This window comes from Morchella importuna (assembly GCF_003444635.1).
Source record: "Morchella importuna strain M04M26 chromosome Unknown Morimp01GS027, whole genome shotgun sequence".
In the NCBI taxonomy this organism is placed as follows: domain Eukaryota; kingdom Fungi; phylum Ascomycota; class Pezizomycetes; order Pezizales; family Morchellaceae; genus Morchella; species Morchella importuna.
This window is the reverse complement of record NW_025763424.1, coordinates 273,456-301,202: the sequence shown is the minus strand read 5'-3', so window position 1 is coordinate 301,202 and position 27,747 is coordinate 273,456. Positions and strand designations below refer to the sequence as shown.

The 27,747-nt window shown below is 53.6% G+C and overlaps 7 protein-coding genes across 7 annotated transcripts; 4 read left to right on the top strand and 3 right to left on the bottom strand.

Annotated features, from left to right (window-relative positions):
• Positions 1-387: 387 nt before the first annotated feature.
• Positions 388-755, bottom strand: LAJ45_08006 (uncharacterized protein; the record flags this gene model as incomplete). Its single annotated transcript, XM_046117560.1, has 2 exons — positions 388-569; positions 644-755. 2 exons carry the CDS (start codon positions 753-755, stop codon positions 388-390), a joined length of 294 nt encoding a protein of 97 aa, XP_045969209.1.
• Positions 756-1,162: 407 nt separating this feature from the next.
• On the top strand, positions 1,163-2,759 carry LAJ45_08005 (uncharacterized protein; the record flags this gene model as incomplete). The annotated part of the gene is made up of 3 exons (XM_046117559.1): positions 1,163-1,641; positions 1,716-2,165; positions 2,240-2,759. The coding sequence occupies 3 exons, from the start codon at positions 1,163-1,165 to the stop codon at positions 2,757-2,759; spliced, it is 1,449 nt and encodes a 482-aa protein (XP_045969208.1).
• Positions 2,760-6,180: 3,421 nt separating this feature from the next.
• LAJ45_08004 (uncharacterized protein) lies at positions 6,181-8,704 on the top strand (the record flags this gene model as incomplete). The annotated part of the gene is made up of 4 exons (XM_046117558.1): positions 6,181-6,535; positions 6,604-7,034; positions 7,089-8,416; positions 8,473-8,704. 4 exons carry the CDS (start codon positions 6,181-6,183, stop codon positions 8,702-8,704), a joined length of 2,346 nt encoding a protein of 781 aa, XP_045969207.1.
• A 2,235-nt stretch (positions 8,705-10,939) lies between these two features.
• LAJ45_08003 (uncharacterized protein) lies at positions 10,940-13,086 on the bottom strand (the record flags this gene model as incomplete). The annotated part of the gene is made up of 3 exons (XM_046117557.1): positions 10,940-11,608; positions 11,741-12,612; positions 13,044-13,086. The coding sequence occupies 3 exons, from the start codon at positions 13,084-13,086 to the stop codon at positions 10,940-10,942; spliced, it is 1,584 nt and encodes a 527-aa protein (XP_045969206.1).
• Positions 13,087-13,513: 427 nt separating this feature from the next.
• LAJ45_08002 (uncharacterized protein) lies at positions 13,514-18,497 on the top strand (the record flags this gene model as incomplete). The annotated part of the gene is made up of 3 exons (XM_046117556.1): positions 13,514-13,795; positions 13,860-15,865; positions 15,938-18,497. 3 exons carry the CDS (start codon positions 13,514-13,516, stop codon positions 18,495-18,497), a joined length of 4,848 nt encoding a protein of 1,615 aa, XP_045969205.1.
• A 4,972-nt stretch (positions 18,498-23,469) lies between these two features.
• Positions 23,470-25,870, top strand: LAJ45_08001 (uncharacterized protein; the record flags this gene model as incomplete). Its single annotated transcript, XM_046117555.1, has 6 exons — positions 23,470-23,766; positions 23,847-24,133; positions 24,208-24,280; positions 24,341-24,626; positions 24,679-24,728; positions 24,779-25,870. 6 exons carry the CDS (start codon positions 23,470-23,472, stop codon positions 25,868-25,870), a joined length of 2,085 nt encoding a protein of 694 aa, XP_045969204.1.
• A 672-nt stretch (positions 25,871-26,542) lies between these two features.
• On the bottom strand, positions 26,543-26,976 carry LAJ45_08000 (uncharacterized protein; the record flags this gene model as incomplete). Its single annotated transcript, XM_046117554.1, has 3 exons — positions 26,543-26,713; positions 26,777-26,893; positions 26,974-26,976. 3 exons carry the CDS (start codon positions 26,974-26,976, stop codon positions 26,543-26,545), a joined length of 291 nt encoding a protein of 96 aa, XP_045969203.1.
• Positions 26,977-27,747: the final 771 nt, after the last annotated feature.

Here is a 27,747-nt window from a genome sequence, read left to right as displayed (position 1 = left end):
TGGTGTGCCAAAGATCTCCGTCTTGGTGTCTCAGCTCTTGGCCCGTGAATAGCATAGAAAGGTGCCATCCACGGCTGAGCCCCCGAGTGCCAGTGAGTGGTCGTGGGTTGGGGGTGCTCGGTGGGTGGTGTTCCCACCGCACATGGGATATCACTCGGTCCTCATATACCATCCCCATCCATTCTACCTCCATCACAACCTCTACGACCCTCCCCTCTATCCCCTCCCCCCAAAGAAAGGAAGCAAAAAACCACAAAAGGAAAGGGAGAAAACCCTCAATCATTCATTACGCCCCCCCCCCCCCCCTTTCCCCACCTATCCCCCCCCTTCCCACTCATCCCCACCCACCCACCCACCCACCATCCCCACCCACAAACTATCTATACACTACATAACAGCCCGATACACACCCAACCCCACCATCGACGCCGCAATGCCATAAATCCCCATCCGCCGCGCCCCAATCCCCCACCGCGTCGCCGCCTGGCTGATCGTCTTCTCGCGCTCCCGCAGCTGCGCTCGCCCGCTTACAAACGTGTAGGCGCCGAGCCCGATGAATGCGGCCGAGCCTAGTGTTGAGCGTTAGCGAGACTTTCGGCGTTCTGCGGGAAGAAGGGGAGTGGAGTGGGAGGGAGAGAGGTACCAATGGCTCTGCACGAATTACAGTCCTCCTTCCGGTCCTCCTCCAGGATGTTGGAGAGCGGCGGGAGCTCCATCTGGATCCCGCCGGTGCTGCTGCTGCTGCTTGAAGACATGGCTGTAGAGTAGCTGCGGTTCAGTTTCAGACTTTTTAGCTGGGATCAGAGATGTCTTGAAGCTGCTGAGAAAAAGCTCAAGTTTGGCGCCTGTTGCCACTCCACTACGAACTCGGCACGTGACCCGGTGCTTGACAACGTCACTTCGCGGGGCTCAACACCAGCCATCGCGGGGGAGAACTCGAGCCGATTTACGCATTCACGGGGAGCATTCGGAGACTCGCCGGGCAGCACTCGGGGTAGCTCTTAATCACAACCTTGCAAGATAGCATTTTCATAACCTCACTTGAGCCTGAGCCCTACAATACAACTTTGGTCGTGCCACTCAAGCTTTAACTATACCACTCGAGCTCTACCCACTACTCAAGCTCTAACTACACCCCACCACATACCCCCACACGCCCACAATGAGCGCCATCGAAGCCCTCCACATCCACCGCCGCCTCCCCCCCACCCCCACCACGCCCCCCCTCCTCCTCCATACCTGGCGCCGCCCCTCCACGCCCGCCAGCACGCTCCTAACACACTACCAGTCGCACCCCGCGCCGCGCCCGCCGCTCATCTACCTCCCCAACACCACGCCGCCCACGCTGCTGTTCAGCATCGAACACAACAACCTGCTCTTCCTGTGCCCCACCACGTCCGAGATCGAGCCCCTGCTTGTATTAGAGTTTCTCCACCGCGTGGTGGACGTGCTGGAGGACTTCCTGGGCAGCCCGCTGCTGGAGGGGAAGATTGAGGCCAACTATGATGTGGTTGCCCAGCTGCTCAATGAGATGTGTGATGATGGAATCCCGTTTACGACGGAGCCGAATGCGCTGAGGGATGTGGTGCTGCCGCCAAGTGTGTTGGGCAAGTTGTTGAGTAATGTTACGGGGCTGCCTAGGTATGTCTCTCCTCTCCCCTCCCCCTCTGTTCGCTCTTCTCCCCGTCTTCCCAACATAGATTAACACCCGATAGCACCTCCCTCACCCCCACCCCCCCCACAACACCCTCCACAATCCCCTGGCGCCGCTCCAACGTCCGCCACACCACAAACGAGCTCTACGTCGACCTCATCGAACTCATCACCGCCACCATCGCGCCCTCCGGCCGCCCCCTCTCCGCGCGCTCCAACGGCACCATCGCCATGACCTGCAAGCTCACCGGCATCCCCGACCTCCTCCTGACCCTCCAGACCCCCTCCGCCCCCCAGCGCCTCGGCTCCAGCCCCGCCTGCGGCCTGCAGTTCCCCGTCTTCCACCCCTGCGTGCGCCTCACGCGGTGGCGCGACCGCCCCGGTGAGCTGTCGTTCGTGCCGCCGGACGGAAAGTTTGTGCTCGCCTCGTATGAGGTTGATTTGCTACCGAATGTGATCCTGCCTGTGGCGGTCGAGATCAGGATCTTGGGTGCGGAGTTTGAGGTGAGGGTGTTTGTGAGTACTGCGAATATCACGGGTGGTGGTGGCCGTTCGGGGGGAGGAGCCCTGCGTTTGGTGGGAGTAGTAGTAATCCTACGGTGGAGGAGGTCAGTGTTAAGGTGCCGTTGCCGCCAGCGGTGAAGACGCTGGTGGGCACGAGGTGCTCGAGGGGCGAGTTCCATCATGAGGGGAGAGAGCTGACGTGGAGGATACCCATGAATGGTGGCTTCTCAAGCACGGGGGGGACGGTGACATTGCGGAGTGGCGTGGTGGTCAAGAGCACAGGTGAGGAGGACGAGAGCGACGATGAAGCTGTGGTTGCTCCTGATGAGGGTGAGTATAAAGAGGACTTGCCCCGGGACACTAATGGCGGTGGTAGTAGAAAGAAGGACAAGACGGAGTCAAAGAAGAGAAGCGACAAGAGGATGGCGATGGCCATGCCACGCTGCGCACTCGTCTCGTTCTCTGTCAAGGGATGGCTGGCGAGCGGGGTGAAGGTCGAGAGCCTGAAGATTGTTGGCGGAAAGGGCATCAACGAGTCTACCAAGCCGTACAAGGGAGTCAAGTACCTGACAAAGGCAGCAGGCGTGGAGGTCAGGTGCTGATGATGCGTGGAATGGTGTTACAGCGATCATTGGCGCAACACCCGAGGGCAGAGGGTTCAGACAGTCACAAATCCATGTAGTTATGCTTTTGCTAGACAAGAATGCTTAATAATGTGTGGCTTATGAGGTTTTCTTAATGTAGACGACACTGCCTCCACTAATGTATGTATAGTTCTGGGTCGTAAATCATCGTACGGGGGCGGCGTAGCAACGGGTTTCGACACCTCTTGCCCCATTATGACTACTTACCTAGCAACTACAATTGACCTTTTGGAGAGCTGTTTTTTTGTATAGTTGTTCAATAGTAGCTAAATAAAGATAATTGGACATTTAATATCTTGTATACCAACCCCTTGCCTTTATAACAGCTCTATTCTCCTAGGCATGCTCTCAACTAGCTACCAAATCTCTAGAGAATAAATCATCAGGTAACAGTTCCCAGCAATGAATTAGACCTTCCTCCACGAGGGGCTTCAATACTTAAGGTAATCTAGTATCATATCCCAAATGGGGTAGTGTTGATGGCAAAGCTTCTTGAGATGTACTCAAACATGTTCAATGCGATTTAAGTCAGGGGAATAGGCAAGCTAGTCCTCCAGAACATCTACCCCACACTCCTCCAACCGCTGAGTTATAAGGGTTGTGGTGTATACCTTTACAAACTTAATAGTTGTAAGAGCACGGGGTACACGGTCTCTGGGCGCCATCGGTGGTTGTGGAAAAAATTTGTGGTCAGGCATTGCAGTCAGGCGTTGCGGCGTTGCGACCTCACGCCATACGATCATTTACGACATGGCGCTATACATATCATGCCTTGGAGAGTCAACGGTATCACGAATTCAGAGAACAATTGCCTTTAAACAGAGTAAATTCGCTACTATTTATTCTAACAATATATATATAACAGGGCAGTAAAGTGCAAGAGACGAAAAAAAATAAAGAAACTATCAAACCTACCAGTGCTGCATCAGTTAAAGTCAGACGAATCCAGCACCTCCCATACCGTACAGGTGTATTGGTCCTCCCCTAATCTGCATGTCATGACCACCAATTACTACATTAGCTACATGTATATTTCAAAAAGGTAAATTTAGGACTTACGGAATTTGGGCCTATGGAATTTGATCGTCGTCTTCCCCGTCGTTTTTCTTTTTTTGTTGTTTTTTAGTTTCCTATTTTTTTGGATTTATTTTTGAATTTTTGTTTTTCTGTGTGGGTGAGTGCAATGCGTATTTGTAATAACTGCTGAACAATGTCTCCGTGCGCGTGTATCAAGAACTCCGGGTGCGATGCATATACCCAGCCAATGCGCGCTGGTCAAAGATCAAAAAATCGTCAGAACCCTTTTTATGGGACCTGATATAATATTTTTCTTTTTTTTGTTGTTTTTGTTTTATGCTTTTTTTTTTTTTTGAATGAATAATGTTCCGGTAAAGGGAACAGCAATACCCAGCAAACCGCTGGTCCTAGAAAAACTTTTCCTCAGCATCCCTTATATATGAGATCTGGTATATAATATTTTTTTTTTGATTTTTGAAATTTTCCGTCGTCTCGGTCTTGTCGTCATTACACATCCATCTTGCGTAATGGGGCTACCTGTGATCCTTTTCTTTTTTTTTGCTTTTGTATTTTGTGCTTGGGAGATATGATTGTAGTCCGTCACGGTGCTCTTGTGCTGTTGACACAAGGATAAGTTGGCACTAGGTCGGCATGGGAATCTTCTTGTGCGTATCCCCACCGATGTCGACAAAATTTAGGGCGGCACGGCATTGGAAATCAACCAGTTGCGTGAGAGACAACGGGATATTCAAATGTTTGTGAGAGTCAAACATTCGGCTTTGTGCCAGCATGGCGGCCCTATGTTCCCGTAATAGCAGATGTTAGTAACCAATCCTAGAGTATTCTTCCAAGGGTAGAAATTACTAACCATAAATCGCGACAGACTGCGCACATTCGCGTCCAAGACTTCTGTGGTACTATGCAATATACAATAAAAGAGATGAAATGTACAAGTTTCAAGTCCTCTCTAAAGATCAAGAAACTATATCGCTGTTGTGGGGTTGAGTTGCTCTATAGATAGAGCAGGAGGCAGGTCGTGGCTGACTACTGGCGGGAGTGATTGGGCGAGAAAACGTTCTTGGGAACGGCAGGATTGGCTGTCGATAACACCGAGAGGACAGGCATCCATCTTATCTTGAACGTTTTGCTCCTGCCAGAGGATAAACCGATGTCTAGTAGCAAGGTCGTGTTAGCCAGTATTCAGAAGGAAGTTGATGATGGGTAATGCGGAGTAGAGGGGATATGGGGGTGACATGAAATGAAAATAAAATGGTAAGAAGAAGAAAAAAACAGTAGGCGATATGGTTGATTCATCAAACTGCAAGTTCCAAAAGACATCGACAACCTGATCAGCGAAAAAGCAGAGAAATGATGCTAGTTCTAGGAAGGTGCCTTGTATCCGTTGCAGTGACTGAGGAAAGAAGAAGATGAGGGGAGGAAAGGGCGGTTTATATAGATTTTGGACCGAACAGATTTCGCCCTCCCAGATTCAGGGCCACCTGGGTTTAAGGCATCGACAGGCTTACAGCCCCGAAGGACCAGGTCACCTAATTTCCTTGGCTGTGTACACGGTTCCAATCTTTTTTGCCGCCCTTTCGCATTATGCTACTTGTACGTACTCAAGGCCACCGTATACACATATCTTGCCTGAGACTTCCCCGAGCCAAGTTTCAACGAGCGGCGAAAACTGCATGTACTCACATGTACCTACATGTGGAATACAAGCTGGCACACGGGCCCTCCGCATATGCCATATGCTACAATCCTTTCCACTCAAGCTAGACAGCCAGATTGGCCGACCTACGTATGCCGCCGCATTGCAAGTGCTCATTGTCCGAAACTACATGGATGCAGCTGTAATTGTACTTAAATGAAGGCCTTCGAATTTGCCCGCCACCAAGAAACACGCACACTCGCCTTTCTTGCGGCTCTTTAGCATAAAACACAAGCCAATTAAGCTCGTCACGCATGGGGGAGACACCCTTGGCCCATTTCCAGACCACGCCCCGAGCGAGTGACAGCCAGTGAGCGAGTGATAATCCATGAAGAAGTAGACAATTAGCACTCTCTCTTACTACACAAGCCTTTCATCAGCTTTAATATATCCCGAGCCTCCGTTGGCCCCTATCTAGTTCCGATGCTCTCACCGCTATCAAATCACGGAAGCTGGATAATAAGATAAGACACCCATTCTCTATCAGCATTCCCCCTATGCAGGGCCGGCTAGTTACCCGGAACAGCCTCCACCGCGGGGTCCATGAGTCAACCCACCAACCCCCCCCCCCCCCCCCACCATCATATATCTCTCGAACCCGCCCCCCCCCCCAACGCCACACATCCTCACAACACTTCCCATATCACCATGAGCGACCCTTCCCTTCTCGCACCGCGCTTTGCTGCCCTCGGCCTGGGCGAAAAGCCCCTCCAGGAAGCGCTCAAGAACAAGAAGGTCTCCACAGCATGGGATGAGATTCTCACCGAAGCTGGGATCGAGGCCACTACCACTGGCGTGGATCCCAAAGCCGCCAGCGCCTTCGCAGCGCTAGTTACCGCCACAAAGGACGCGGGCTCACTGGGTGGGAAGCGGGCCTACGTAGCGAAAGCGATCAAGGACGGCAAGATCAAGAGCAACGTGCAGGTGGATGCGGCTGTCAAGTACATCAAAGCCTGCAAAGGAGATATAGATGATGCGGCGTTCGACAAGGAGTGTGGTGTTGGTAAGGAGCTGCTGCTGCTATGAAGTAAAGTAGAGGTAAGACACAACTGACCGTGGGTGCGCTGGTAGGGATTGAGTTTACGCCAGAGGGAATTGCTGCTGCTGTGGCAGAGTACATGGAGGCGAACAAGGAAATGATACTGGAACAGCGATATAAGGCCATGACACCGGTGCTGGTCAATTTGAAGACCCAGACAGCGCTGAAATGGGCACCCCCGGCAGAGGTCAAGAAGGAAATGGACGTCCAGCTCGTGAATCTCCTGGGGCCCAAGGACGAGCGAGATGCGCCACCAAAGAAGCAGCCCAAAGCTGCTCCAGAGGCAAAGGGAAAGAAAGTAGAGGTCAAGAAAGATGAGGAGATCAGCAAGGACAGGATGTTTGAGGAAGGTTTCCTTGCAGCTCTCCACAAGCCCGGCGGAAACGAGCAGATTATCCCCGCAAACATGGAAGCCCACCTGAAAGCTACAGGAGGAAAAGTCTTTACACGTTTCCCCCCAGAGGTTTGTCTCCCATCCAAAGTCCCCCCAAGATTATCACTCACTCAATTCTTCTAGCCCAACGGTTATCTACACATTGGACACTCCAAAGCCATTGCCGTAAACTTTGGTTTCGCGCGCTACCACGGCGGCGAATGCTACCTCCGCTACGACGACACCAACCCCACCGCCGAGGAAGAAAAGTACTTCACCGCCATCCTCGAAATCGTCGAATGGCTCGGCTTCAAGCCCTACCAGATCACCTACGCCTCTGACAACTTTGACAAGCTCTACGAGCTCGCCGAAGACCTGATCAAGCGCGGTTACGGCTACATCTGCCACTGCTCCGGCGAAGAAGTCAACGCCCAGCGCGGTGGCAAAGACCGCGGCCCCCGCTCCGAGTGCATCCACCGCAACCGGCCCATCGAAGAAAGCTTAGATCTCTTCCGCCAGATGCGCGACGGCAAGTTCAAACCGCAGGAAGCCCAGCTCCGAATGAAGCAGGATATCCTCGGCTCCGGCAACCCGCAGATGTGGGATCTGACCGCCTACCGCGTGCTGGACGCCGAGCACCACCGCACCGGCGACAAATGGAAGATCTACCCCACCTACGACTTCACCCACTGCCTGTGCGATAGCTTCGAGAACATCTCCCACTCCCTCTGCACCACCGAGTTCATCAACTCGCGCGAGTCCTACGACTGGCTCTGCAACGTGCTCGAGATCTACCGTCCCCAGCAGCGCGAATACGGCCGCCTCAACCTTACCGGTACTATTATGAGCAAGCGCAAGATTGCACGCCTCGTCAACGAAGGCTACGTCCGCGGCTGGGACGACCCACGTCTGTACACCCTCGTCGCCATCCGACGCCGCGGCGTGCCCCCCGGCGCAATTCTCTCCTTCGTCAACGAGCTCGGCGTGACCACCGCACACTCCTTCGTGCAGATCAAACGATTCGAGCAGACCGTCCGCCGCTATCTCGAAGACACCGTCCCCCGGCTCATGATGATCACCGACCCCGTCCGCGTGGTGCTCGAAAACCTCCCCCACGACCACCTCGAAGAGATCGACCTCCCCTTCAAACCCAGCGACGACTCATTCGGCAGCCACCCCGTCCCCTTCACCCGCATCCTCTACATCGACCGCAGCGACTTCCGCGAGACCGACAGCAGCGACTACTTCCGCCTCGCGCCCGGTAAGAGCGTCGGCCTTCTCAAAGTCCCGCACACCATCCGCGCCACGGCCTTCTCCAAGAACGCCTCCGGCGAGATCATCGAGATCATCTGCCACTACGAGAACGACATCCCGTTCAAGAAGCCCAAGACATACATCCAGTGGGTTGCCGACTGCCCGTCAAAGGGTTCCCCCGTCCCGCTGGAGGCCCGCGTCACAAACCAGCTCTTCAAGTCCGAGAACCCCGAGTCCAACCCCGGGGCTTCCTGGCCGACATCAACCCAGACAGCGAGCAGGTGTTCTCGAAGGCCATCATCGAGGTCGGCATCCACGAGGTGCAGCGGCGCGCGCCGTGGCCCGAGCTCGAGGGTGAGAAGAACCAGAAGCATCATGGGCCTGAGACGGTGCGGTTCCAGGCGCTGCGGGTAGGGTACTTTGCGCTCGATAGCGACTCGAAGGAGGGGGCGTTGGTGGTGAACCGTATTGTGACGCTGAAGGAGGATGCGGGGAAGAGTTCGTAGACAGTTAGATTCTTCATATATTAGACATGTTCCTGAGCCTTTTTTTCTTTTTCGTTTCTGTCAATGGGTGTTTGTTTGCCCGAGGGTTGGGTTGGGTTGGGAGATGGTGGTGTTTGTTTTACATGTTTCCTTTTCTTTTTAAACTTGCTGTGTTTTTATGGAAGGCAATTGTTTTGCTATATCCAATGATTATCGGAATAAACTCGATAGAATAATCATGATTTCTCTGTTTGATATCAGTGTGTTTGCTTGATAGTCATTACAGCCTTTCAATCCAGTGTTCTAGAGCTTGCTCCCACAGTAGTTAGAGTTGGATCACTCATGGTTTTCCTTTACGCAGGCGGCCACATGCCCCAGCCAAGTTCACAGCCCATCACTCGCACTGCACAACCCCATGAGCGGCGGTCATCTTTCGTGCTTGGAGTAAGCACATACTTGTACACCGTCTCGCGGAAGAAATTGGCCTTGATGAAAGTAATCTATGGTTTACGATGGGCATACTCATGGGTTCTCACTCGGGTCATTATTGGTTGTTAGTGTAAGTGTCCCGATTCTTCCCCATCATGGCCCTAGCTACTAAGTAAAGACAGATGACATAGCTACATGTATATGTGCATGGATGTTCATCTAGCACCCCTTATCTATCACAATCGACCAGTGGCGAGGTTAGTAAGGGAGGGAATAAAATCGCGGATGATGGCGATAACAGCACCTAGCTGTTGCGTGTTTTTCTAAGCGGTAGGTAGACATGATATCCATATATATATACGTCGAGAAATCTCAGCACCACCAGCCGCCGTATCCTACCCTACAGTTCGATCTCCCTACAAGGGCGCGCAAATAGCTTTACAGAAACCTGAATATATGTAGTTCTTAAGATTCAAACCGTAAGGCTTAGTAGCTTGCTACCCTTATCTGCAACATCCTTGGCGTCCACTCCAAATCTAATTTCCGGCCCAGAACCCACACGGGCGAGTGGCCAACCGGTTAACTCGCCTTCCGGATACACCGCGTGGTTGTGCCAAGTTGTATCTGTCGAAGGTCCATGGTTCATCAATCCAGGGGTGGGGGTTGTAGCCATGGGGGCTGCCATCAATGCAACCTTTTGTTCTTTATATATATGAAATTAAGAAGAATCAAATACAAGGAGTAAGGCAGTGCAGTCCCCCTCCTTTTTCTGACAGTTATTATAATGAATAAATCAGTCGGTTGTGACTAAATTAACCGTGATGTGTTGGGTGTTGGTTTAACTTGGCTTCCGTACAGGTGAGCTACTACATGCAGTTCCTCAACGTGGTGAGATATGACGAGGAAATAGTCGATTCTTCCCAGTCAAGATGAGATGCGCCTCTCCCCAGGAGGCTATTGCCTCAAAGAACACACCCTCGTAATTTCTGTACTAACTACGCCTTGTTCTTCTCAACGCATAACATCTACTCTAGTTGAGTGCAGATATCCAGTGGGACTCCTTAGACGGGTTATCTTGGAGGCACTAGGTGGGCAGAACATGCGCGCGCGTGGCTGCAGCCGGCGAGTTAAGTATATGTGTTAGTTTTGAGATGCTACAAAGTTAAGCTGTAGTATGATTGACTTGATCCAAACATCATGACATTCCCACTGCACGCATACTCCCTTAATTCACCCGAGTATCCAGAGCAATAGAACCTATGTAAGCCCTCAGATAGTAATCGAAACCTCAACTGCCACCATGTACAGTCTAAAGATCAATGTCCAAACCGTCATTTCCGACCTGGAAGGAACGGAACACTGATTTACGCACCGAAACACTCCTAATCAATTAATCCAGCCCTTTCCATCAGAGCACTAGCTAGCCAGCGCGCCCTCCATTATAAGGACTAAAGCGGTGTATAATTTGGTCCTGTTATCTTTTTAGATCTTATCGAATGTATCATTGGCCAAACTACACCACTCGTGCGATTGGGAACACCATATTATAGCTAAGCCAAACTCAGCATGTCGGAGATCTTGATAGCTCCTCTACCACGTCTGTTGGACAACACTGTTATCCCAAGCACCAGAGACTCACTTACAAGACCGTGGTGAATCGCATAACAAGAACTCTAATCCATTTTTCCATCGACCGCCAAAATCCAATCCCCACCCCAAATTCAGAAACCCAGCGAGTGAGAATCCATGAGCCAGACGATATTCACTATATACAAAGCACCCTCTACTCCCCATATATACATGTACACAATCCCCTCCCACCGCTCTCTACCCCTTCAAGAACGCATTACACAACAACGCACTCGCCACACTCACATTCAACGAATCCACCACCCTCTCCGTGCCCACCGCCCTCTCCAACCCCACACAAAACTCACACTCCCTCTTCACCACCTGCCTCAACCCCTCCCCCTCGCTCCCGACCACCAAACACACCGGCCCCTCCAACAACTTCTCCCCCACCTCACTGGCCACAAAATACCTGTCCCTCCTCCCCTGCTGCTTCGTGACCGGCGGCACAGCCGCAAAAAAGCTCCACCCATTCTCCACACTCGCCTGCACAACCCTCTCGGTCCTCGCATGTTCCAGAATCGGCAAGAACTCCGCCGCCCCCGCCGACGCCTTCAACGCGACCGGGGACAGCGACGCGCAATTCCGAGCCGATACTGAGACGGCGGTGACGCCGAGGAAGTATGCGCTTCTTAGGATTGCGCCGAGGTTGCCTGGGTCGAGGATCTCGTCGAGGAGGAGGACGAGGGGGTAGCGGGGCTTTGGGGAGCGGGAGTAGAGCTTGGTTGGGTATGTTGATGATTCGATGGGGGTGTTGGTTGGGGAGTGCTGGGCGAGGGTGAGTGTGAGGCTGCTCTTCGTAGGAGAGACGGGGCCGAGGGCGAGGATGGGTGTTTTTGGGAGTGGGTGGGTTTCGAGGACGTAGCCCTGCGGGGGAGAATTGAGTGTGTCAGTAGATATGAAAACATATACAGAGCCAATGATCAATGCCCAACACTCCACCCTTCAAGATTCAAGATTCAAGACTCAAGCCAAAGACAAAGAGAAGAAAAAACCCACATTATGCGGCCTACTATCACTCATACTATCCAACACGCCCACATCCTCCTCCCACACGACCTCCGCGCCCGCCTGCTTCGCCATCCCCGCCATCTCCGCATCCCTCTCCCGGCCCTCCTCCGCCCTATTCCTCCCCGCAAAAATATACAACCTGAGACACTTCCTCCTGCCGGCCTTCAGCGCCGCCTCCACCACACTCGCGCCATAGATCCACTCCGCGTCATAATCCATCTTCGGGATGAACCTGCGCGGCTTCGGCGCCCACTCCCTATCCATCGGCGGCGAATCCAATCGCGGCGACGTGCGCACTGTCGTCGCGAACGGCCTGTACGCTGAGTAGCTATAGGACTCCTCCGACTCCATCTCCGGCTCCCGCTCCCGCTCCCCGCCCCACGATCGCGGCGGTCGCACCGGCGCCTCCTCCCGCCCACCCCTTCCCCGCTGCATACGATCCTCAACCCCCCTCCCCCTCCCCCTCCCTCCCTCCTCCCTCCTCCTTGGCTCCGGCACATCCCTCCCGCCCACCCCGGCCGCAGCAGCGCCATCATACGCACCCAGCTCCTCCTCCACCCTACCACCCAGCGGCGTCCACACGCGCGAATGCACGCCGCGCGGGGGCGGCAGCGGCGGGAAGTCGTCTTTTGGCCTAGGCGGGGCGCCGGGGGGTGTCCATATGCCGTTCGTGGGGACGGGGGGCGGCGGCGAGCGGAGCTGTGTGCGTGTTATTTTCAGGCCTGTGGCGGGGGGGCGGCGCTCTTCTGAGCGGCGGAGGGCGCGAGCGATGGCGCTGTTGGGTTTTGTGGAGAGGGGGCGGCGGAGGAGGGGGAGACGGGGGGGAAGAGCAGGTGGCGGGTGCTCATTGTGCTGGCTGGCTGTATATATCGTTAATTGCCTTCGATCTCTATGCCGGCGAGGGGATTATGTAGTAGAATTGAGTGTGTAGATATCGCGGTGTTTTTTTTTGGGGGAGAGAGAAATGAGAGAGTTCTGCAGATATCGAGAGGAGAGGAAATGATTGCAGTGCAGGTTAAAATTTTTAGATGCCACGGCAAGTTCCGGTGTTGCACAAACGAGGAACGCGTCGTCTCAGAAAGTGAAAGTTTTGAGTTTCCGCGCGCACGAGAGAGAAAAGAGAGAAAGAGAGAGTGAAGTGAGCGAGTGCGGCAACTCTCCTCTGCTCTCCTCTCTTCTCCTCTCTCCTCTCCTCTCCTCTCCTCTCTTCTCTCTCAACTGCACTCCATCTTCACCCCATCTCCATCTTCATCCCATCTCCATCTCCATCAATCATCACCAGCAGTCATACCTCGTCTCGTCTCTGTCCATCGAGCAGTCCCAGCTGGAGCCATTGAGGGGGGAGACACAGATAGACGATAGCAAACAGACACACAGACACAGACACAGATACAGACACAGATACAGACACAGACACAGACACAGACACAGACACAGACACAGACACAGACAGATACAGACACAGATAGACAGCCCCTGCTGCATACATCCAAGGCACGATACGATAAACTACACAGAGTAATTACTCCCCCACTGCTGCTCCATCTCACGCGTTCTCTCTCCCCTCCCCCCCTCTCCCCACACTCTCCCCCCTCCCCCTCTCTCCCCACACTCTCTCCCCTCCCCCTCTCTCCCCACACTCTCTCCCCTCATACACACCTCCCCCCACAAAACACAAGCCAATTGCAATTGAAGCAAACAGACACACACCCACCCCCACAGCTTGGCCCTTGCCATACATAACCCCACCCCACTCACACAATGTTCGACACAGACGACTCCATGGACGACGCCGACGCCGCCGCCGAAACCTACCAAATGATCCACTACATCCGCCTGCCCACGCTCCCCGAGCTCGGCCAGCGCCGCAGCGACTACGCCGTCGTCCCCCGCTCCCCCTCCCCCTCCCCCTCCTCCTCCCCCATCAAGCAAGAGTCCCCCCCGCCGGTGCGCGACCGCAGGGTCCTAAGGATCCTACGAGAGGTCACGAGAGACGGCGGGCTGTGGTACAAGACGCTGTTTGTCGATCGAATTACAGAGATGGTGAGTAGCTGCATTGTGGATTGGGATTGGGATTGTGGATTGTGGACTGTGCTGACGGGTGTAGGTGTCGTTTACAGAGCTGATTGAGCTTGAAGGCGGCCCCGAGGCGCTGGAGGAGCTGGGCGACGAGCCCGTGCCGAGACCTCCACCGCCGACGTCGAGCCATTCCCGCAGTGGCAGAGCTCAGGCATCTTCGTATCGGGATGCCGAGGAGGACGATGACGAGGACAAGCCAGAGCAGGAAGAAGACGAGAGGGAGCAACAAGAGACAGACTCCACCTCCCGCCGGTCCCGCCGCGGAGCCTCCCGCCCGCAAGACCCCCCCGAACGCGAGCTCCGCCGCCGCCGCATCGCCTCACTGGCACTCACCCGCAAAGCCGCCGCCGAACGCAGCCCCACCCTCGAGATCTCCGAGGACGAGCTCGCCTCACCCGTTAAAGCTGGTCCTGCAACCCGCCGAACCCGCTCCAAACCCCTCAAGCAAGCTGCAATGCTTCCATACAAGGGCCAATCCCATTCCGGCCCGTCCTACGACTCCGAGGACGACCTCGTCGTCTCCGACCTGCAGCCACCGCCACGCCAAAGCCGCAAGCGTCGTGCATCGCAGCAACCCCGCGGAAGTGCCCGCGGGAAGCGACGGCAGGTGGATGGCTCCGACTACGAAGACGACGAGTCCGAGTCCGCAACACGCAAGAGCTCCCGCGTCAAGCGGCGCGGAATGTACACCGAGCCAGACATCAACGACGACTTCTACCTCGAGGCCGATGCCACCCCGCAGCCCACCCGCACCCGCGTCGTCCACAGCAAGGAGATCTTCCCGTTCATCGAGCCCAAGACCAGCTTCGGGCGCAAACACACGCAGCTGTGCGAGACCTGCGGGACCAGCGGGCCCTCCCGCGCCCGCGGAAACCTCGTCTACTGCCAGGGCTGCTCGTCCTCGTTCCACATCGAGTGCATGGGCAACCGCACCACACGCCTGCACCTCGTCACCAAGACGGCCGACGACGACTTTGTGATGCAGTGCAAGCGGTGCACCAACCTCGCGCGCAAGAAAGACCCAACAGCACCCGACACCGCAGCATGCCAGGTCTGCCACGCGCAGGGCGAAGCCTGCACGCCGTTCAGCACATCCAGCTTGAAGAAGAAGGACTCCGCCGAGACGACTCCAGACGCCGATGTCGACCCGGACCTGCTGTACAACCCGTCGCTCGTGCTGTTCCGCTGCCTCCACTGCAAGCGCGCATGGCACACCTCGCACCTCGACGACGACGAGGCCGACACGCGCGCATTCCGCTGCGGCGAGTGCGCAACACACACCCTCAAGATCCAGACGATCCGCGCCTGGCGGCCAACGGGGGGGGCACCGACCGACCCCGCCCCCACGCACCTGGACATCACCGACTACGACGAGGACAGCCGCGAGTACCTAATCAAGTTCCACGGCACATCGTACTTCCGGGCCGAGTGGCTGCCGGGTGCGTGGGTGTGGGGCGTAAACATCCACATGCGGGGGCACTTCGTCAAGAAGAATCCCTTGCTGGCATGGACGACGGAGCAGGCCGTGCCCGAGAGCATGTTCCGCATCGAGACTGTGTATGACGTGCGGTACACGTCGTTTGTCCCGACGGGGCGCGAGCGCGACGTGGATGTTGCGCGGATCGGCGAGGTGTGTGAGGCGTTTGTGAAGTGGCAGGGCGGCGAGGGCGGGGAGGCGGAGTGGGAGGTGCCGCCGGCGGAGCCGAAAGGGCTGCGGAGGCGGCGGGCGAAGAGGATTTTTGATCTTGATGCTGGTGAGGATGCGGACGGGGAGAAGAATGAGGAGGACGGAGAGAAGGAGGAGGAGGAGGAGGAGGAGGAGGAGGAGGCGGAGAGTACTGAGGTGGGGCGCTGGGAGGACTGGAGGAAGGCGTATGAGGACTTTGTGGCGGGGCACTATGTCCACTTGCCCAAGAACACCACGAAGAGGAGGGAGATGGTCCGCGGGAAGAACTTCAAGACGTTTGAGAAGAAGGAGCAGCCGAGTTATATCGTGGGCGGGAAACTGATGAAGTACCAAATGGACGGCATGAAGTAAGTTTTTCACATTCCGGTGTCAATGATCGTTTCTACCAGAATTCTCAATTGCTAACAAAACTGCTACAGCTGGCTCTACTACAAGTGGCACCAAGGCCAAACCTCCATCCTCGCCGACGAGATGGGTCTCGGCAAGACGATCCAGATCATCTCCTTCCTCTCCATCATGGTAAACGACCTCTCCCTCTACCCCTTCCTCATCGTCGTCCCGCACTCGACCGTCCCCAACTGGAAGCGCGAGATCCAGAACTGGGCGCCCACCATGCGCGTCGTCGCCTACTACGGCGCCGCCGAGTCGCGCTCGCTGGCCCGCAAATACGAGCTCTTCCACTCAGGGACCAAGAGCCTCAAATGCCACATCGTCGTCACCTCGTACAGCACACCCGTCTCAGACAGCCAATACCTCAAGGGCATCCCCTGGGAGGCGCTCATCGTCGACGAAGGGCAGCGTCTCAAGAACGACGACAGCCTGCTCTACAAGGCCCTCGAGGGCTACAAGATCCGGCACAAAGTCCTCATGACGGGTACGCCACTCCAGAACAACCCACGGGAGCTATTCAACCTCCTTCAGTTCCTCGACCCGACACTCGACGCGCAGTCGCTCGAAGACGAGTACGGCGATCTCGACAGCGAGAAGGTGCGGCGCCTGCACGAACTCATCCGGCCTTTCTTCCTGCGGCGGACGAAGCGCGAGGTGCTCTCGTTCCTGCCCCCGATGGCGGAGGTGATCGTGCCCGTGACCATGTCCAGCCTGCAGCGAAAGCTGTACAAGAGCATCCTCGCGCAAGACCCCGTCCTCATCAAGAGCATCTTCCGCAACCCGGGTGACAAGAGCAAAACCGGCAATCTCAAGAACGTCCTCATGCAGCTGCGCAAGGTCCTGGGCCACCCCTTCTTCTACAGCGACGCGATCGAAGACCGCTCTTTCGACTCTGAGACGCTGCACCGCAACTTGATCGAGGCCGGCAGCAAGCTGGAGCTGCTCAACATCATGCTCCCGAAGCTTCAAGCACGCGGGCACCGCGTTCTGATGTTTTCCCAATTCCTCGGCATGCTGGACGTCATGGAGGACTTCCTCACGGGGCTAGGCATGTCCTACCAGCGCCTCGACGGCGGCACCAACACACAAGAGAAGCAGCGCCGAATCGACGCCTTCAACCGCCCCGGTTCCAAAGACTTCGCCTTCCTCCTGTCCACGCGTGCCGGCGGCGTCGGCATCAACCTCGCCACCGCAGACACCGTCATCATCCTCGACCCCGACTTCAACCCGCACCAAGACATCCAAGCCCTATCACGGGCCCACCGGATCGGTCAAAAAAACAAAGTCCTCGTCTTCCACCTCGTCACCCGCGACACGGCCGAAGAAAAGATCATGCAAATCGGCAAGAAGAAGCTGTCCCTCGACCACCTGATCATCGAGCGCATGGGCACCAGCAGCGACGACGAAGACCAAGTGGACGTCGAAAGCGTCCTCAAATTCGGCGCCCGCGCGCTCTTCGACGACGAAGGGCTGCAGGAAGAGCGTCGAATCCGCTACGACGACGAGGGGGTCGAGCGGCTGCTGGACCGCAGCGCGGTCGAAGAGACACAGACGGACGATACCGCCGGGGCCGAGGGGAACGCGTTCAGCTTTGCGCGGGTGTGGGCGAGCGACAAGGGTGCTCTCGAAGAGGGCGGACTGGGCGAGAACAGCGGCGCCGAAGAAGATCCCGACGTGGGTTTCTGGGACAAGCTCCTCGCGGAGCGCGAGGAGGCAGCGCGGGCCGCGGCGGCGGCCGCAGCAGAGGAGCTCGGTCGTGGGAAGCGGCGGCGGAAGGTGGATTACAGCGCGCCGGACGACGAGTATAACCACGGGCCAAGCAAGGCTGCGGGGGCAGCGTCGGGGACAGAGGACGACGGGGAGTTCCGGGCTGTGGATGAGGCGAGTGAGGAGAGCGATGAGGAGATGGACGTGGATATGGGGGATGGGCTGGACGGGCTGGAGTTGGAAGAGCGGATTGCGAGGTACCATGAGAGGCAGGCGGGGGCGGGGGCGGGGAGGGGGAGGCCGCCGAAGCATACGCCGACGCCTATGCCTATGCCTATGCCTATGCCTATGCCTATGCCTATACCTGCGGCGCCGAGGCTGCCGGAGATGGCGCCGGCGGCGGTGATGTGGGTTCCGTCACCACCACCGCCGGCGGCTTCGCACCACCACTACCAACCACAGCAGCGGCAGCCCGCCAAACACTCCCAACCCGCCTCCGCCGCCGCCTACCGCCCGCGCCCGCGCCCCCTCCCCAGCAGCGGCCAATTCCGGCGCGTTGATCTCCTCCCGCAGGCCGACACACCCGGCGAGCCGCGGTGCAAAGCATGCACAAAGCAGCACCCTCGCGGGGAGTGCGCCTTGCGCAAGATGGGGGTCGAGTACTGTCCTCTGTGCGGGCTGGCGCATTTCGGTAAGCAGCCCGGACTTTGCGCACACTTGGCGAGTGAGGCGAACCTGACCGAGATGCTGCGTGCGCTGCGGACGAGCACCGAGGATGCGGGGCTGGTGCGGGAGGCGAAGGCGTATATACGGGGGCGGAAGGGAGGGTTGAAGAGGAAGAGTACTGGTGCGGCGGGGGCGGGGAAGGGGGGGAAGGAATAGGGGAGGGGAGTAGGTAGTTAGGAATTAGGGTGGTTTTCTTTTGATGCGTTACGCATGATGGTGATGATTTGATGTGGCTCTTTTTTTTTTTAGTATTATTGCCGAGTGACAAAAGTAACCATGATTTTACATAGCAACCAGCAAAAATTACCCAAATCGACCAACTCCCAAAATCAGTTCTCGAGATTTATACCCAAGGGATAGGTTCTATCAATCTAAGGATTTCTAATTAAACAATCCTTTATTTCATATCTATTATGGTTGTGGAGTTATACTTGTTTCAAGACGCATTCCCATACAAAATCTGGTTGCAATGTAAAATCACGGTTACTTTTGTCACCCAGCTATACTATCCTTTTTTTTTTTTTTTTGCTGTTTAAGCATGGCATATGGCCATGGTCGATTTGTAGGACTACACCTACACTACACTACACATACAGTAATTTGCGGAGGCTAAAGAGCTCCATTGCATGGCCGAGGTTAGACATTCATCTTCGGGGCCCGGGGGGAGGTTTGCAACTGGGTGGGTACGTGGATGTAGCATTGTTAGCATTATTATTATTCCCTTTTCTTTTCCACGTTTTTTCTTCTCATCTCTTTTTTCTTGATATCTTTTTTTTTCTTTTTTCCTTTCCTTGAGTTTACTCTTTTCCACTACACCGGCATTGTTACACTTCACTACTGTAGTACTCCTATCATACCTCTACTCTATACCGCTACCTATACTACTGCTATACTAGCTACTATTACTACTATACTTATTATTACTTACCTATTACCACCACCTAGCCTAGGTGTAGTTCTCGTTTTCGTTGCGGTCTGCTTGCGAACTGTACCGGCTGTACCGACTGGCTAGCTAGCTGTATGTACATAGTGTGTTAGGCGTTAGAAGAATTTTAAGAAACCCGAAGAGAAAAAAAAGCAGATGGGGGGATTAAGGAAGAATTGAATGAAGCTTTTCAATATCTGCCTGTGCCCGAGTGCCTGAGTGACAGCCTCTGATTGCTCTTAAATTTAGTTATTGTCTAGTGTTTGTTCTACCGCAGTAGAGTAGTGTAGTGCCTGAGTGTATCTGTTTGATTTTGCCTACATATACATGTAGATCTACAATACATAAACGTATGTAAAGCGCCTACCCAAACGTTTTCCGCGTCAATTACCGCTCAACCCCCCAGCGCCACATAGCCACATAGCCAATCAAGTACAAGTACAAGTAGATACAAGATAAATCTTTCTAATTAACCTCTCTGAAGGAATTTACGAATTTATAGAAGACGTAGTTGAGTATATCATAGTGGAGAATATATGCACGTACCCCGTTAATTGGGCAGAATTTACCTACACATATAGTTATATGATATTTCCAGCACCCTGTTTCTTGACGGCCGCCGGCTAGGTTTTTTTTTTTCTATCACGTACTCGCGCGTTAAGTCCTGAGAAATCCTGTGGGGTCGTTGCTAAATACCAGGAATTCTCAGAACTTAATTAACGCATGAGTATATATACGTACATCCCATAAGACAATGGCGGGAGACCGCGAACAACTAATCCAAGGCGACCTAACTAACCATGATCATGAACTAGCTTGATATCAAATTGCCTACAAAATTGCAATTGCACACTTTACGAACACCCTTGGGTAAGGGCATTACATGTATGTAGGTACAAGTATGCCAAGTATGCACGCATGTTAGGAAAAAGAACGAATTCGAGTATCCGAGTGCCTGAGTGTATAACCCGCCCCATCCAAAAGGCTCGGGCTCAGTCATGATTATTACAATCCGGATGACCATGTGTTTTGTTAGATATGTAGGCCTGTCCCAATGATTTGTGGCACGTGATTGGCCCCAACTTGGGCGGTGGTCGGTATCTACCTACAGTATTCTATGTTGGTAAGAACACAGATCCATTGGCACTCTCCTGCTTTATGAGCGGACCGCGGGGAAAGAAAGACGCAAAGCTTTTCTGGTACTCTACATACATCATGTAGATACCCGGGGCAGGCAAAAAGTACCTACAGAAAAACGCAACTACTAGCGCGCGCAGACATTGGCGAACCACAAACCTGCATTTCCCGGTTCTACTTTCTACTGCCCCGAGCATTGAGTACCTGGGTTTTACATTTTCTATTTGGGGGGGGGGGGGTGCGCATATGCATTTTGCAGAAATTCTTCATCTTTTTCTTCTCGCGAGTGAGTACTCTACGGTAGGGCAGTGGGCTGGCGGGCGGCAATGTACCTACGGTAGGTACGGTACATCTACCCGCAGCGCATGCTGTCTGAGATTGACCTTGGAGTGGCTGGCTGGGTATGTAGGGTAGAGTAGGTAGAGCAGTTGGGTGGAGTGCCTACCTGGGCTGCATGGGAGTTCTAGATTGGCCGTAGCACATAGGCGGAGGGCTGCATGGGAGTTCTAGATTTCGGTGTGGCCTGGTTTGAAGAGACCAGAATGTTCAACAACAACACGAGTACTTACGATCTACTCGTAGTCTGGGTAATATATCAGTTGCCATGTTATTACCCTATTTTTAGGTAGGCCCTCTGGGGGGGAGGGGGGTGGAAAGGGAGTTTAGTTTTTCCGTTGATGCTGTCGGTGGTTGTTGGCCGGTTCATGGCCGGCACCGCTATCATTGGCCCATGGGCGTGGGAAAATGATAATGGGAGAAGTGCGTCCAAGCGTCCAAGCGTCCGAGAGTTGGTTGCGTTTCTTTTTATTTTTTTGAGATCTCCGGATTGTGTCTATCATGCAGAGGATAATATCGGATAAGAGTTCTTTGTTGGTGGGGCATAGTGGGGGGGGGGGGGGTGGTGGAGGAGGAGGGGGAGAGGGAATTCGAATTAAAGAGAACAAGGGGATTGATGCTGTTCGTGGAAATCCTGATAATTGTTGTTCTCTCTCTGCTCCTCCTTTGTTGATGGTTGGATGGGGAGTGATGATAATATATCATTTCTGAGGCGGAGGCGGAGGAGAAGGCAGGTTTGTGGGTTGTGGTTTTTCCGGATGTGAGGGCTTGTAATTTGGTGTGAGGTTCAAAGGTGTGAGGTTGTGTTGTGGTCAGTTAGTTGGGTGGAATTGGGGAAGTGCAGCAGAGGGAAGGTGTTCGCAGGTGAGGAGACTTGGCACTGACGCAGAGAAGCAAGAAGCCTGGGAAGTGAGTGGTATCATAGCTACTGTCACAGAGGGAAGAAAAGAGGAGGAGGAGAGAGAGGGAAAGGGGAAGGGGAAGCGGCTGCATACATGCATGGAAGGGGAAGAAGAGCTAGAGGGAGTGAGCAGAAGAAGCAGAAGAACACAGCAGCAGCTATGAGTACATACATGTACTAAAAAGTTAGCGAGTGCGGAGTGAGTGAGTAAGAGGATATTTGATCATTGCTTGCCTTGATTATTGCGGCCTGCCATCCATCTTCCCTACAGTAGCTGCTAGCTAAGTAGCTTTACAATACCCACTATTACCTCCTCCACACACCTCTCTCCCCCTCCCTCCCTCCCCCTCCCCCTCCTTCCTCTGCTGTTCGTGTTCTGAAACGTTCTATCCCTCTCCCCTTGCCCTATCTCTAACAGCGCTCTCTCTCTCTATCCCTATCCCTACATGCTACATACATAACTTATCCACATTTGACATACATACACTCAGCCTCTATCCACTATCTATCTCCCTGTGCAGATAGTAGCAAGATCTTAAGAGGTAGCTGAGCTAGCTTGTAGCTGTAGTGTTCCCACAATCTCTGCTGCTGCCCAGTGCTGTTACTATTACATACCCTACACTTGCACACAGAATCTGTTGTACTCTACTCAGACTCTACTAGTGCTAGTTGCTTGCTGCTGTCACTCTTAGGTAGCTAGCCTTACCTACATAACATCCAGTACACGATATCTGTACTCTACTCAAATCTGCAGCTCTTTTTCTTTTCTTCTCCTCCCCTCTCCTCTCCCCTTCCTTCCTTCCTCCTCGATCCTTCTCCTCGACTCCTGCGTCCCCCAGCTTGAGATTCTATCACACAAGCTCATCTTCCATCTCCAACCCGGCCAACCATTAAGAGCCTGCGTCCCGCGCCTTCTCTCCCTCCCTCTCCCCCGAGAAATATTTTTTTTCTCTTATAACGGACACTGGCGCTGCTTCGCTCCCGCTAGTATTAACGGACATTCCAACACCTAATTGCCAATCGACCCGCACCGTCCTATCCTAGCTACTAGTACCGCCACTACTATATCTGCTACTACTACATCATATCTACCATATAATTCTTTATTTTATTTTTTTTACTTCTTCTTCTTCGCCACCGCAGCAGCACAGCAGCACAGCAGATCTAGCTAGAAAGCCCGTCTGTTTTCTCGCTCACACACTCTCTTTTTTTCCTTTCTTTTCTTTTTTTGTTTGGATTGTGATAGTGATATTTTTCTTCTTCCTCCTCCTCTCTCTTTTTTTTTGTTACTTGTTATGACTTGACGAGCCCACGAAAAAAAGAAAAGAAAAAAAACCTACATCCTTAAGCTTATTTTAATCGATCCGCCGGGACAAGAGTTCACAAGAGAGAGAAAAAAAAGAATCAAAAACCCACTAGGCCACCACCCCCTCTATCCCCGACCCACAGCTTCTTGAAAATCTCATAAGAAGGAATCCTTTTTTTATTTCTTCTACCTTCGTCTGACGATCTCTATCCCTTAACCTTGCTCCTCAATCGTTTGCTGCTCATTCGATACAAGCAAGTTACAACACCCCCGCGCGCGCGCACACCCACACGCCGCTCGCTGTCATTAACAACCTTTTCTCCCCATTAACAACATTTTCTACGGATAAAACAACTAACAACTATAAATCCACTTCACTTCACCACCCTCACACACCCCAACAAACCTTCATTCCGGCTCTCTCTCCCCCGCGCGCTCCACAGAATCCGCTGTAGCGGTTCTATCTCTCTCTACCCCCCCCCCCCCCCTCTCCCAAAAGCAGAAATCCCCGCCAAAGCGAATCATGCCTGGTGTCTCGCGCCGCAAGAACCGGATCGTCTCCCGCCGCAGAGGCAAAAAGGAGGATGAAGATGAGGAGCTGGGCGTTGAGGAAGATTCCTTTACTGACGACTCGGGAATCAGTGACGATGATGCTGCGACGGAGGGATCGCTGACTGATGATGAGGGCGACGAGGCGGACGAAGGGGGCCCGGTGGTGGTCAACGGCGCCGGGGATCAGCAGCAGCAACAGCAGGCAAAGGGGAATGGGAAATCTGTCCTTATCATTGGGAAGGCGCTGAAGGGCACCAAGGTGCATGCGGTGAGCGAGGAGACAGAGATGATGTTGAATGGCATGCGGGCACTGAAGATGCGGAAGTCGTGGAGTTCACGGACATGAAGGAGGAGGAGGATGAGGAAGGAGAGGGAGAGGAGGGTGCTACGGAAACGACGCCACAGGACCAGGAAGGCACGGAGGAGGAGGCGCCCCAGGATGGGAAGACACCGGAGAAGCCCCAGGATAAGAGGCGTGGGGACCACGAGGATTACAAGAAGCGCAGGGACGCTGACCCAACGTTTGTACCCAACAGAGGAGGGTTCTACCTACATGACCATAGGCATGCGGAAGGGAGCAATGGGTTCAGGCCTTTCAGAGGCGGTGCAAGAGGTGGCAGAGGAAGGTACTCTGGGTATGTAGATGAATTCTCAATTCTTGAGTAACTCAATTGCCATGCTTTCAGGACATGGGCTGACATCCTAGAAGTGACTTTGCTCCTCAGCCAACACCTTTAGAGCAGCAGTGGCAACACGATATGCACGAGGAGGTACACCAGGAAGTACGTCGCCCGCAACCGGCCTACCAGAATAATAACAGCAATAATAACAACAACAATCAGTCCTTTGTTGGAAACCGCCAACGCGGAGGTGGAGACACACCGCGGTCCTTTGGACGGACGGTTTATAAAGGAACCGTGCAGATCCAGGTGCATCTTCCAGAGATGAAGGATCCCATAGTCTTTAGTGAGGTTCCTTCAAAGGTTTACACAAGGCTCCCGTACCACCGGCCTCCGCTGCGGAGAGATAAGCCAGTCAGAATTGCTCTTCCAGATGCTCCTGTACGGTACATCTATCCGAGTCCTACAAGGTCGTTCATCTTTATCCCCAGAGCTATGAGGCCTGGGGGTTCTGGATATATCAGAGGCGGGGGAGCTCGGGGTAGGGGCAATTTCTACAGCCAGGGAAGAAGTGTCTACGGAGGTTCCACTGGCTATTCGCCTTCAGTGGGTATGTCGAGAAGATCCTCTTTGCAGCACGAGGTCAGGCCCATAATTCAGGCAGCAGGTCAGGTTACGCATCAGCATCAGCAGCACCCACATCCTCAGCAGTTGCAGCAGCAACAGCAACGGCAACAGCAACAGCAACAGCAACAGCAGCCGTCGCCACAAAGCCAATCCCAGGCCCCAAACGCTGTTGTTGACGCATCTTCGTCGAGGCCTTTGGAAGAGACTCCAACAAGGCCTATCGTCAAGCTTCCAGGTGGACCTGGTACGCCTAAAATGCCAGCAGCGCAGCAACAGCAACAGCAGCAGCAGCAGCAGCAGCAGCAAACGCCAGCAGCAGCACCTCAAAACACAGGCCAAGCCCCGGCTCAGGCGCTCACTCCCAAGGTGGTACCCCAGCACCCACCGCCATCTTACACCCCGTCAGTGAACCCTATTCCATACCGTGAGCATAGGGCTACACCAAAGATCCCTATGCATCAGCCACGCCCTCAAAAGGCTGTTAATGTTGCTGAGATTGATTCGCCGGCAGTTATGCATTACCAGGGATACAATGGCGTCTATCCTGAGAATATCCCCACTCCCAATCTCCCACACAACATGTACGCCCATTCTAGGCATCCGTCCTACCCTTCGCAGACATCGGGAACACCACTCTCGCACATCCCGGAAGGCGCTGTCCACGCTAGATCTTTCCACCCATCCCAATATCCACCACAAGGAGGCTACTACCCATACCCCCAGCAGCCAATGATACACCCAATGCCCCACCAGCAGCCAATGCACCATGATCCCCGGACTTTTGTCCCCCCACCACCCCCGTATGTTCCTTCTGGCCCCTCGCCCATGCCAAATGGGGCTCCCGGCCATTATGTCATGCACCCTGTCCAACCGCATCAACCCCAGCCCCCTGTGCCATCCGCCACACCTTCTGGCCCTACTACGATTGCTCAGGAGAGTAACGGAATGGTCTTCTACTCGACTGTTCCAAACGTTCCAGCGTGGGACCCGAACCAGTACTACTATCCCCCAGCGGTCACCCCAGCGCCGGATGGCTCCGTGAATGGTGTGCCCACGAACGGGGCGGTGTACTATTATCCTCCGGGTCCTCCTCCTCAGCAGCAAGGCGTCTACTATGCTCAGTAGATGGGTTTTTTTTTTCTTTTTCTTCCCTTCCTATTACAGTCATTTCGTTTGTAGTCTGCGGTTTACTTACTTTGGTTTGCTGTGGTATCATCTCGGAATTTTCCGCCTTTTGTTGTATGCGTCGTTATTTTTTGATCGCATTTTTTTGATGTCTTGTTTTGAGACTTGTATGAGGTTAACTGATTTTCATGCGTTTTGACTTCACGAAAGAAAAAAAAATCTCGTTTTATTATTTGTTTTTGTTTTTGGCACGAAAGGATTAAAGGGCTTTTTCTTTTCTTTTCTCTAACTACCTCCGTCTACTACTAACGAACCACTGCATTTTCTCTTTTTTTCCCTTGTCAAATGTTTCACGTTCCGGGTTGGACGGACATCTGGAGGATCTTTTTTCCTTAAGTGCAGTTGTAACCTTTTTCTTTTATTTCAATATCAATACTCTTACTCTCTAGGAACCGCTTTTCCCCCCTACCGATCGTTTCCTCTGATCTTTCTCCTTTCCTTTCTGGTTTTCTTTCTTTCTCTCTTCCATATTCCTCGGGTATTCTGAATAAAAAAAAGGGTGGCGGGGCTGTTGTGTGCATGCGTAATAGAAGCCTGGGTTCCTTTTCTATTTTTTTTCTTTATTTTCTACCTCATTCTGCGATTCTCACCTACCCATCGGGGTTTTTTCTTTCACGCTTTCAACTTTTTTATGTCTGGTTTGGTTGGGTGGGTTGGGTCAGGTTGGTTTGGGCGGACAGCGGTTGGGATTATTAATTTTATCTTGAGCTGTGTGTGTGGAATCTTCGAGTTGTTTTGAAGTGTATTTGAAGTGATGTGAAGTGTAGTCAATTTGTGGGGGGCCTGGTGATCGGCGGTGAGCCCTTGACTCGAGGTCACTGTCTTGCTTACGACGTCTGCGCGTACTCTCGGATTTATAACTTCGAGCCTGATTACACATGTGTGTGCCTGCCTACTTTTCTCGGTTGAGCTTGAGCTTGCCTGACTGGCAGCATACATAACTGGCAGAAAAGTAGGCGGTGTCTGTACGTAGAGTTTAAGAAAAGGGGAGGTTCGAGCCTCGTTAGAGTCAAAGTTTGTTTCCCTTGTGATTGAGTGATTACCATCCATCCAGATGCACCGATTTTCGATTTCGATTCGCAGCTTTGCCGTTAGGCGGGTTACGTATGTATGTCCGTAGTCTGTGGTTGGATGCCTGAGAATATGTGGATGAGGCTCTTTGTGTTTTCTTGCGGGTCTTGTGGATGGCGAGTGAGGCGAAATGAGAGGAAGAGGAAGAGGAAGAGGAGAGCTTTGGGGAGAGCGCCCACTCGATACACGCACGAGATTCAAGTATACCTACATTATGTAGATGGTTACAGTGCCTGCGGGTTTCGATAACGATAAGGGAATATTTCCCGGCTCGGCTCTCGCCCACTGGAGTTTAGGCGCGAATGATCTGGTCGTGTTTCCGAAGAGGTTTAAAGCAGCGGTGGGGGTGGAGGGGGGTCAGTGAGGATGAAGTGAGTAGAGGTGGGGATTTGCGTAATGGGGGAGCTTTTGAGCGCTCTCGCGCTCCTTTTTCGTCACAGCCCACCCTCTCTCGATGCCTTTGCCTCTTACGTTACGGGGATAGGGTAGACAGTAGACTCACACACAAGCTGGGGTTTGGAGGCGAGACTACCACTTTGTAAGGTACATGAGTTAGAGGATTGGGGGTCGTGCTGCTGAGTACCGCCGCTAGAAGAAGATCTGTCATACCTACACTTACCTTGCCTGCCTTAGTACTCACACTTCCCTCACCACACACTGCGTCTTCTACCCCAACCTTCCTCCCTTCCTCTCTCTCTTCCCTTCTTCTTCCTCTTCTCTCTTTCACTCTTCAACTCTTCCCACTG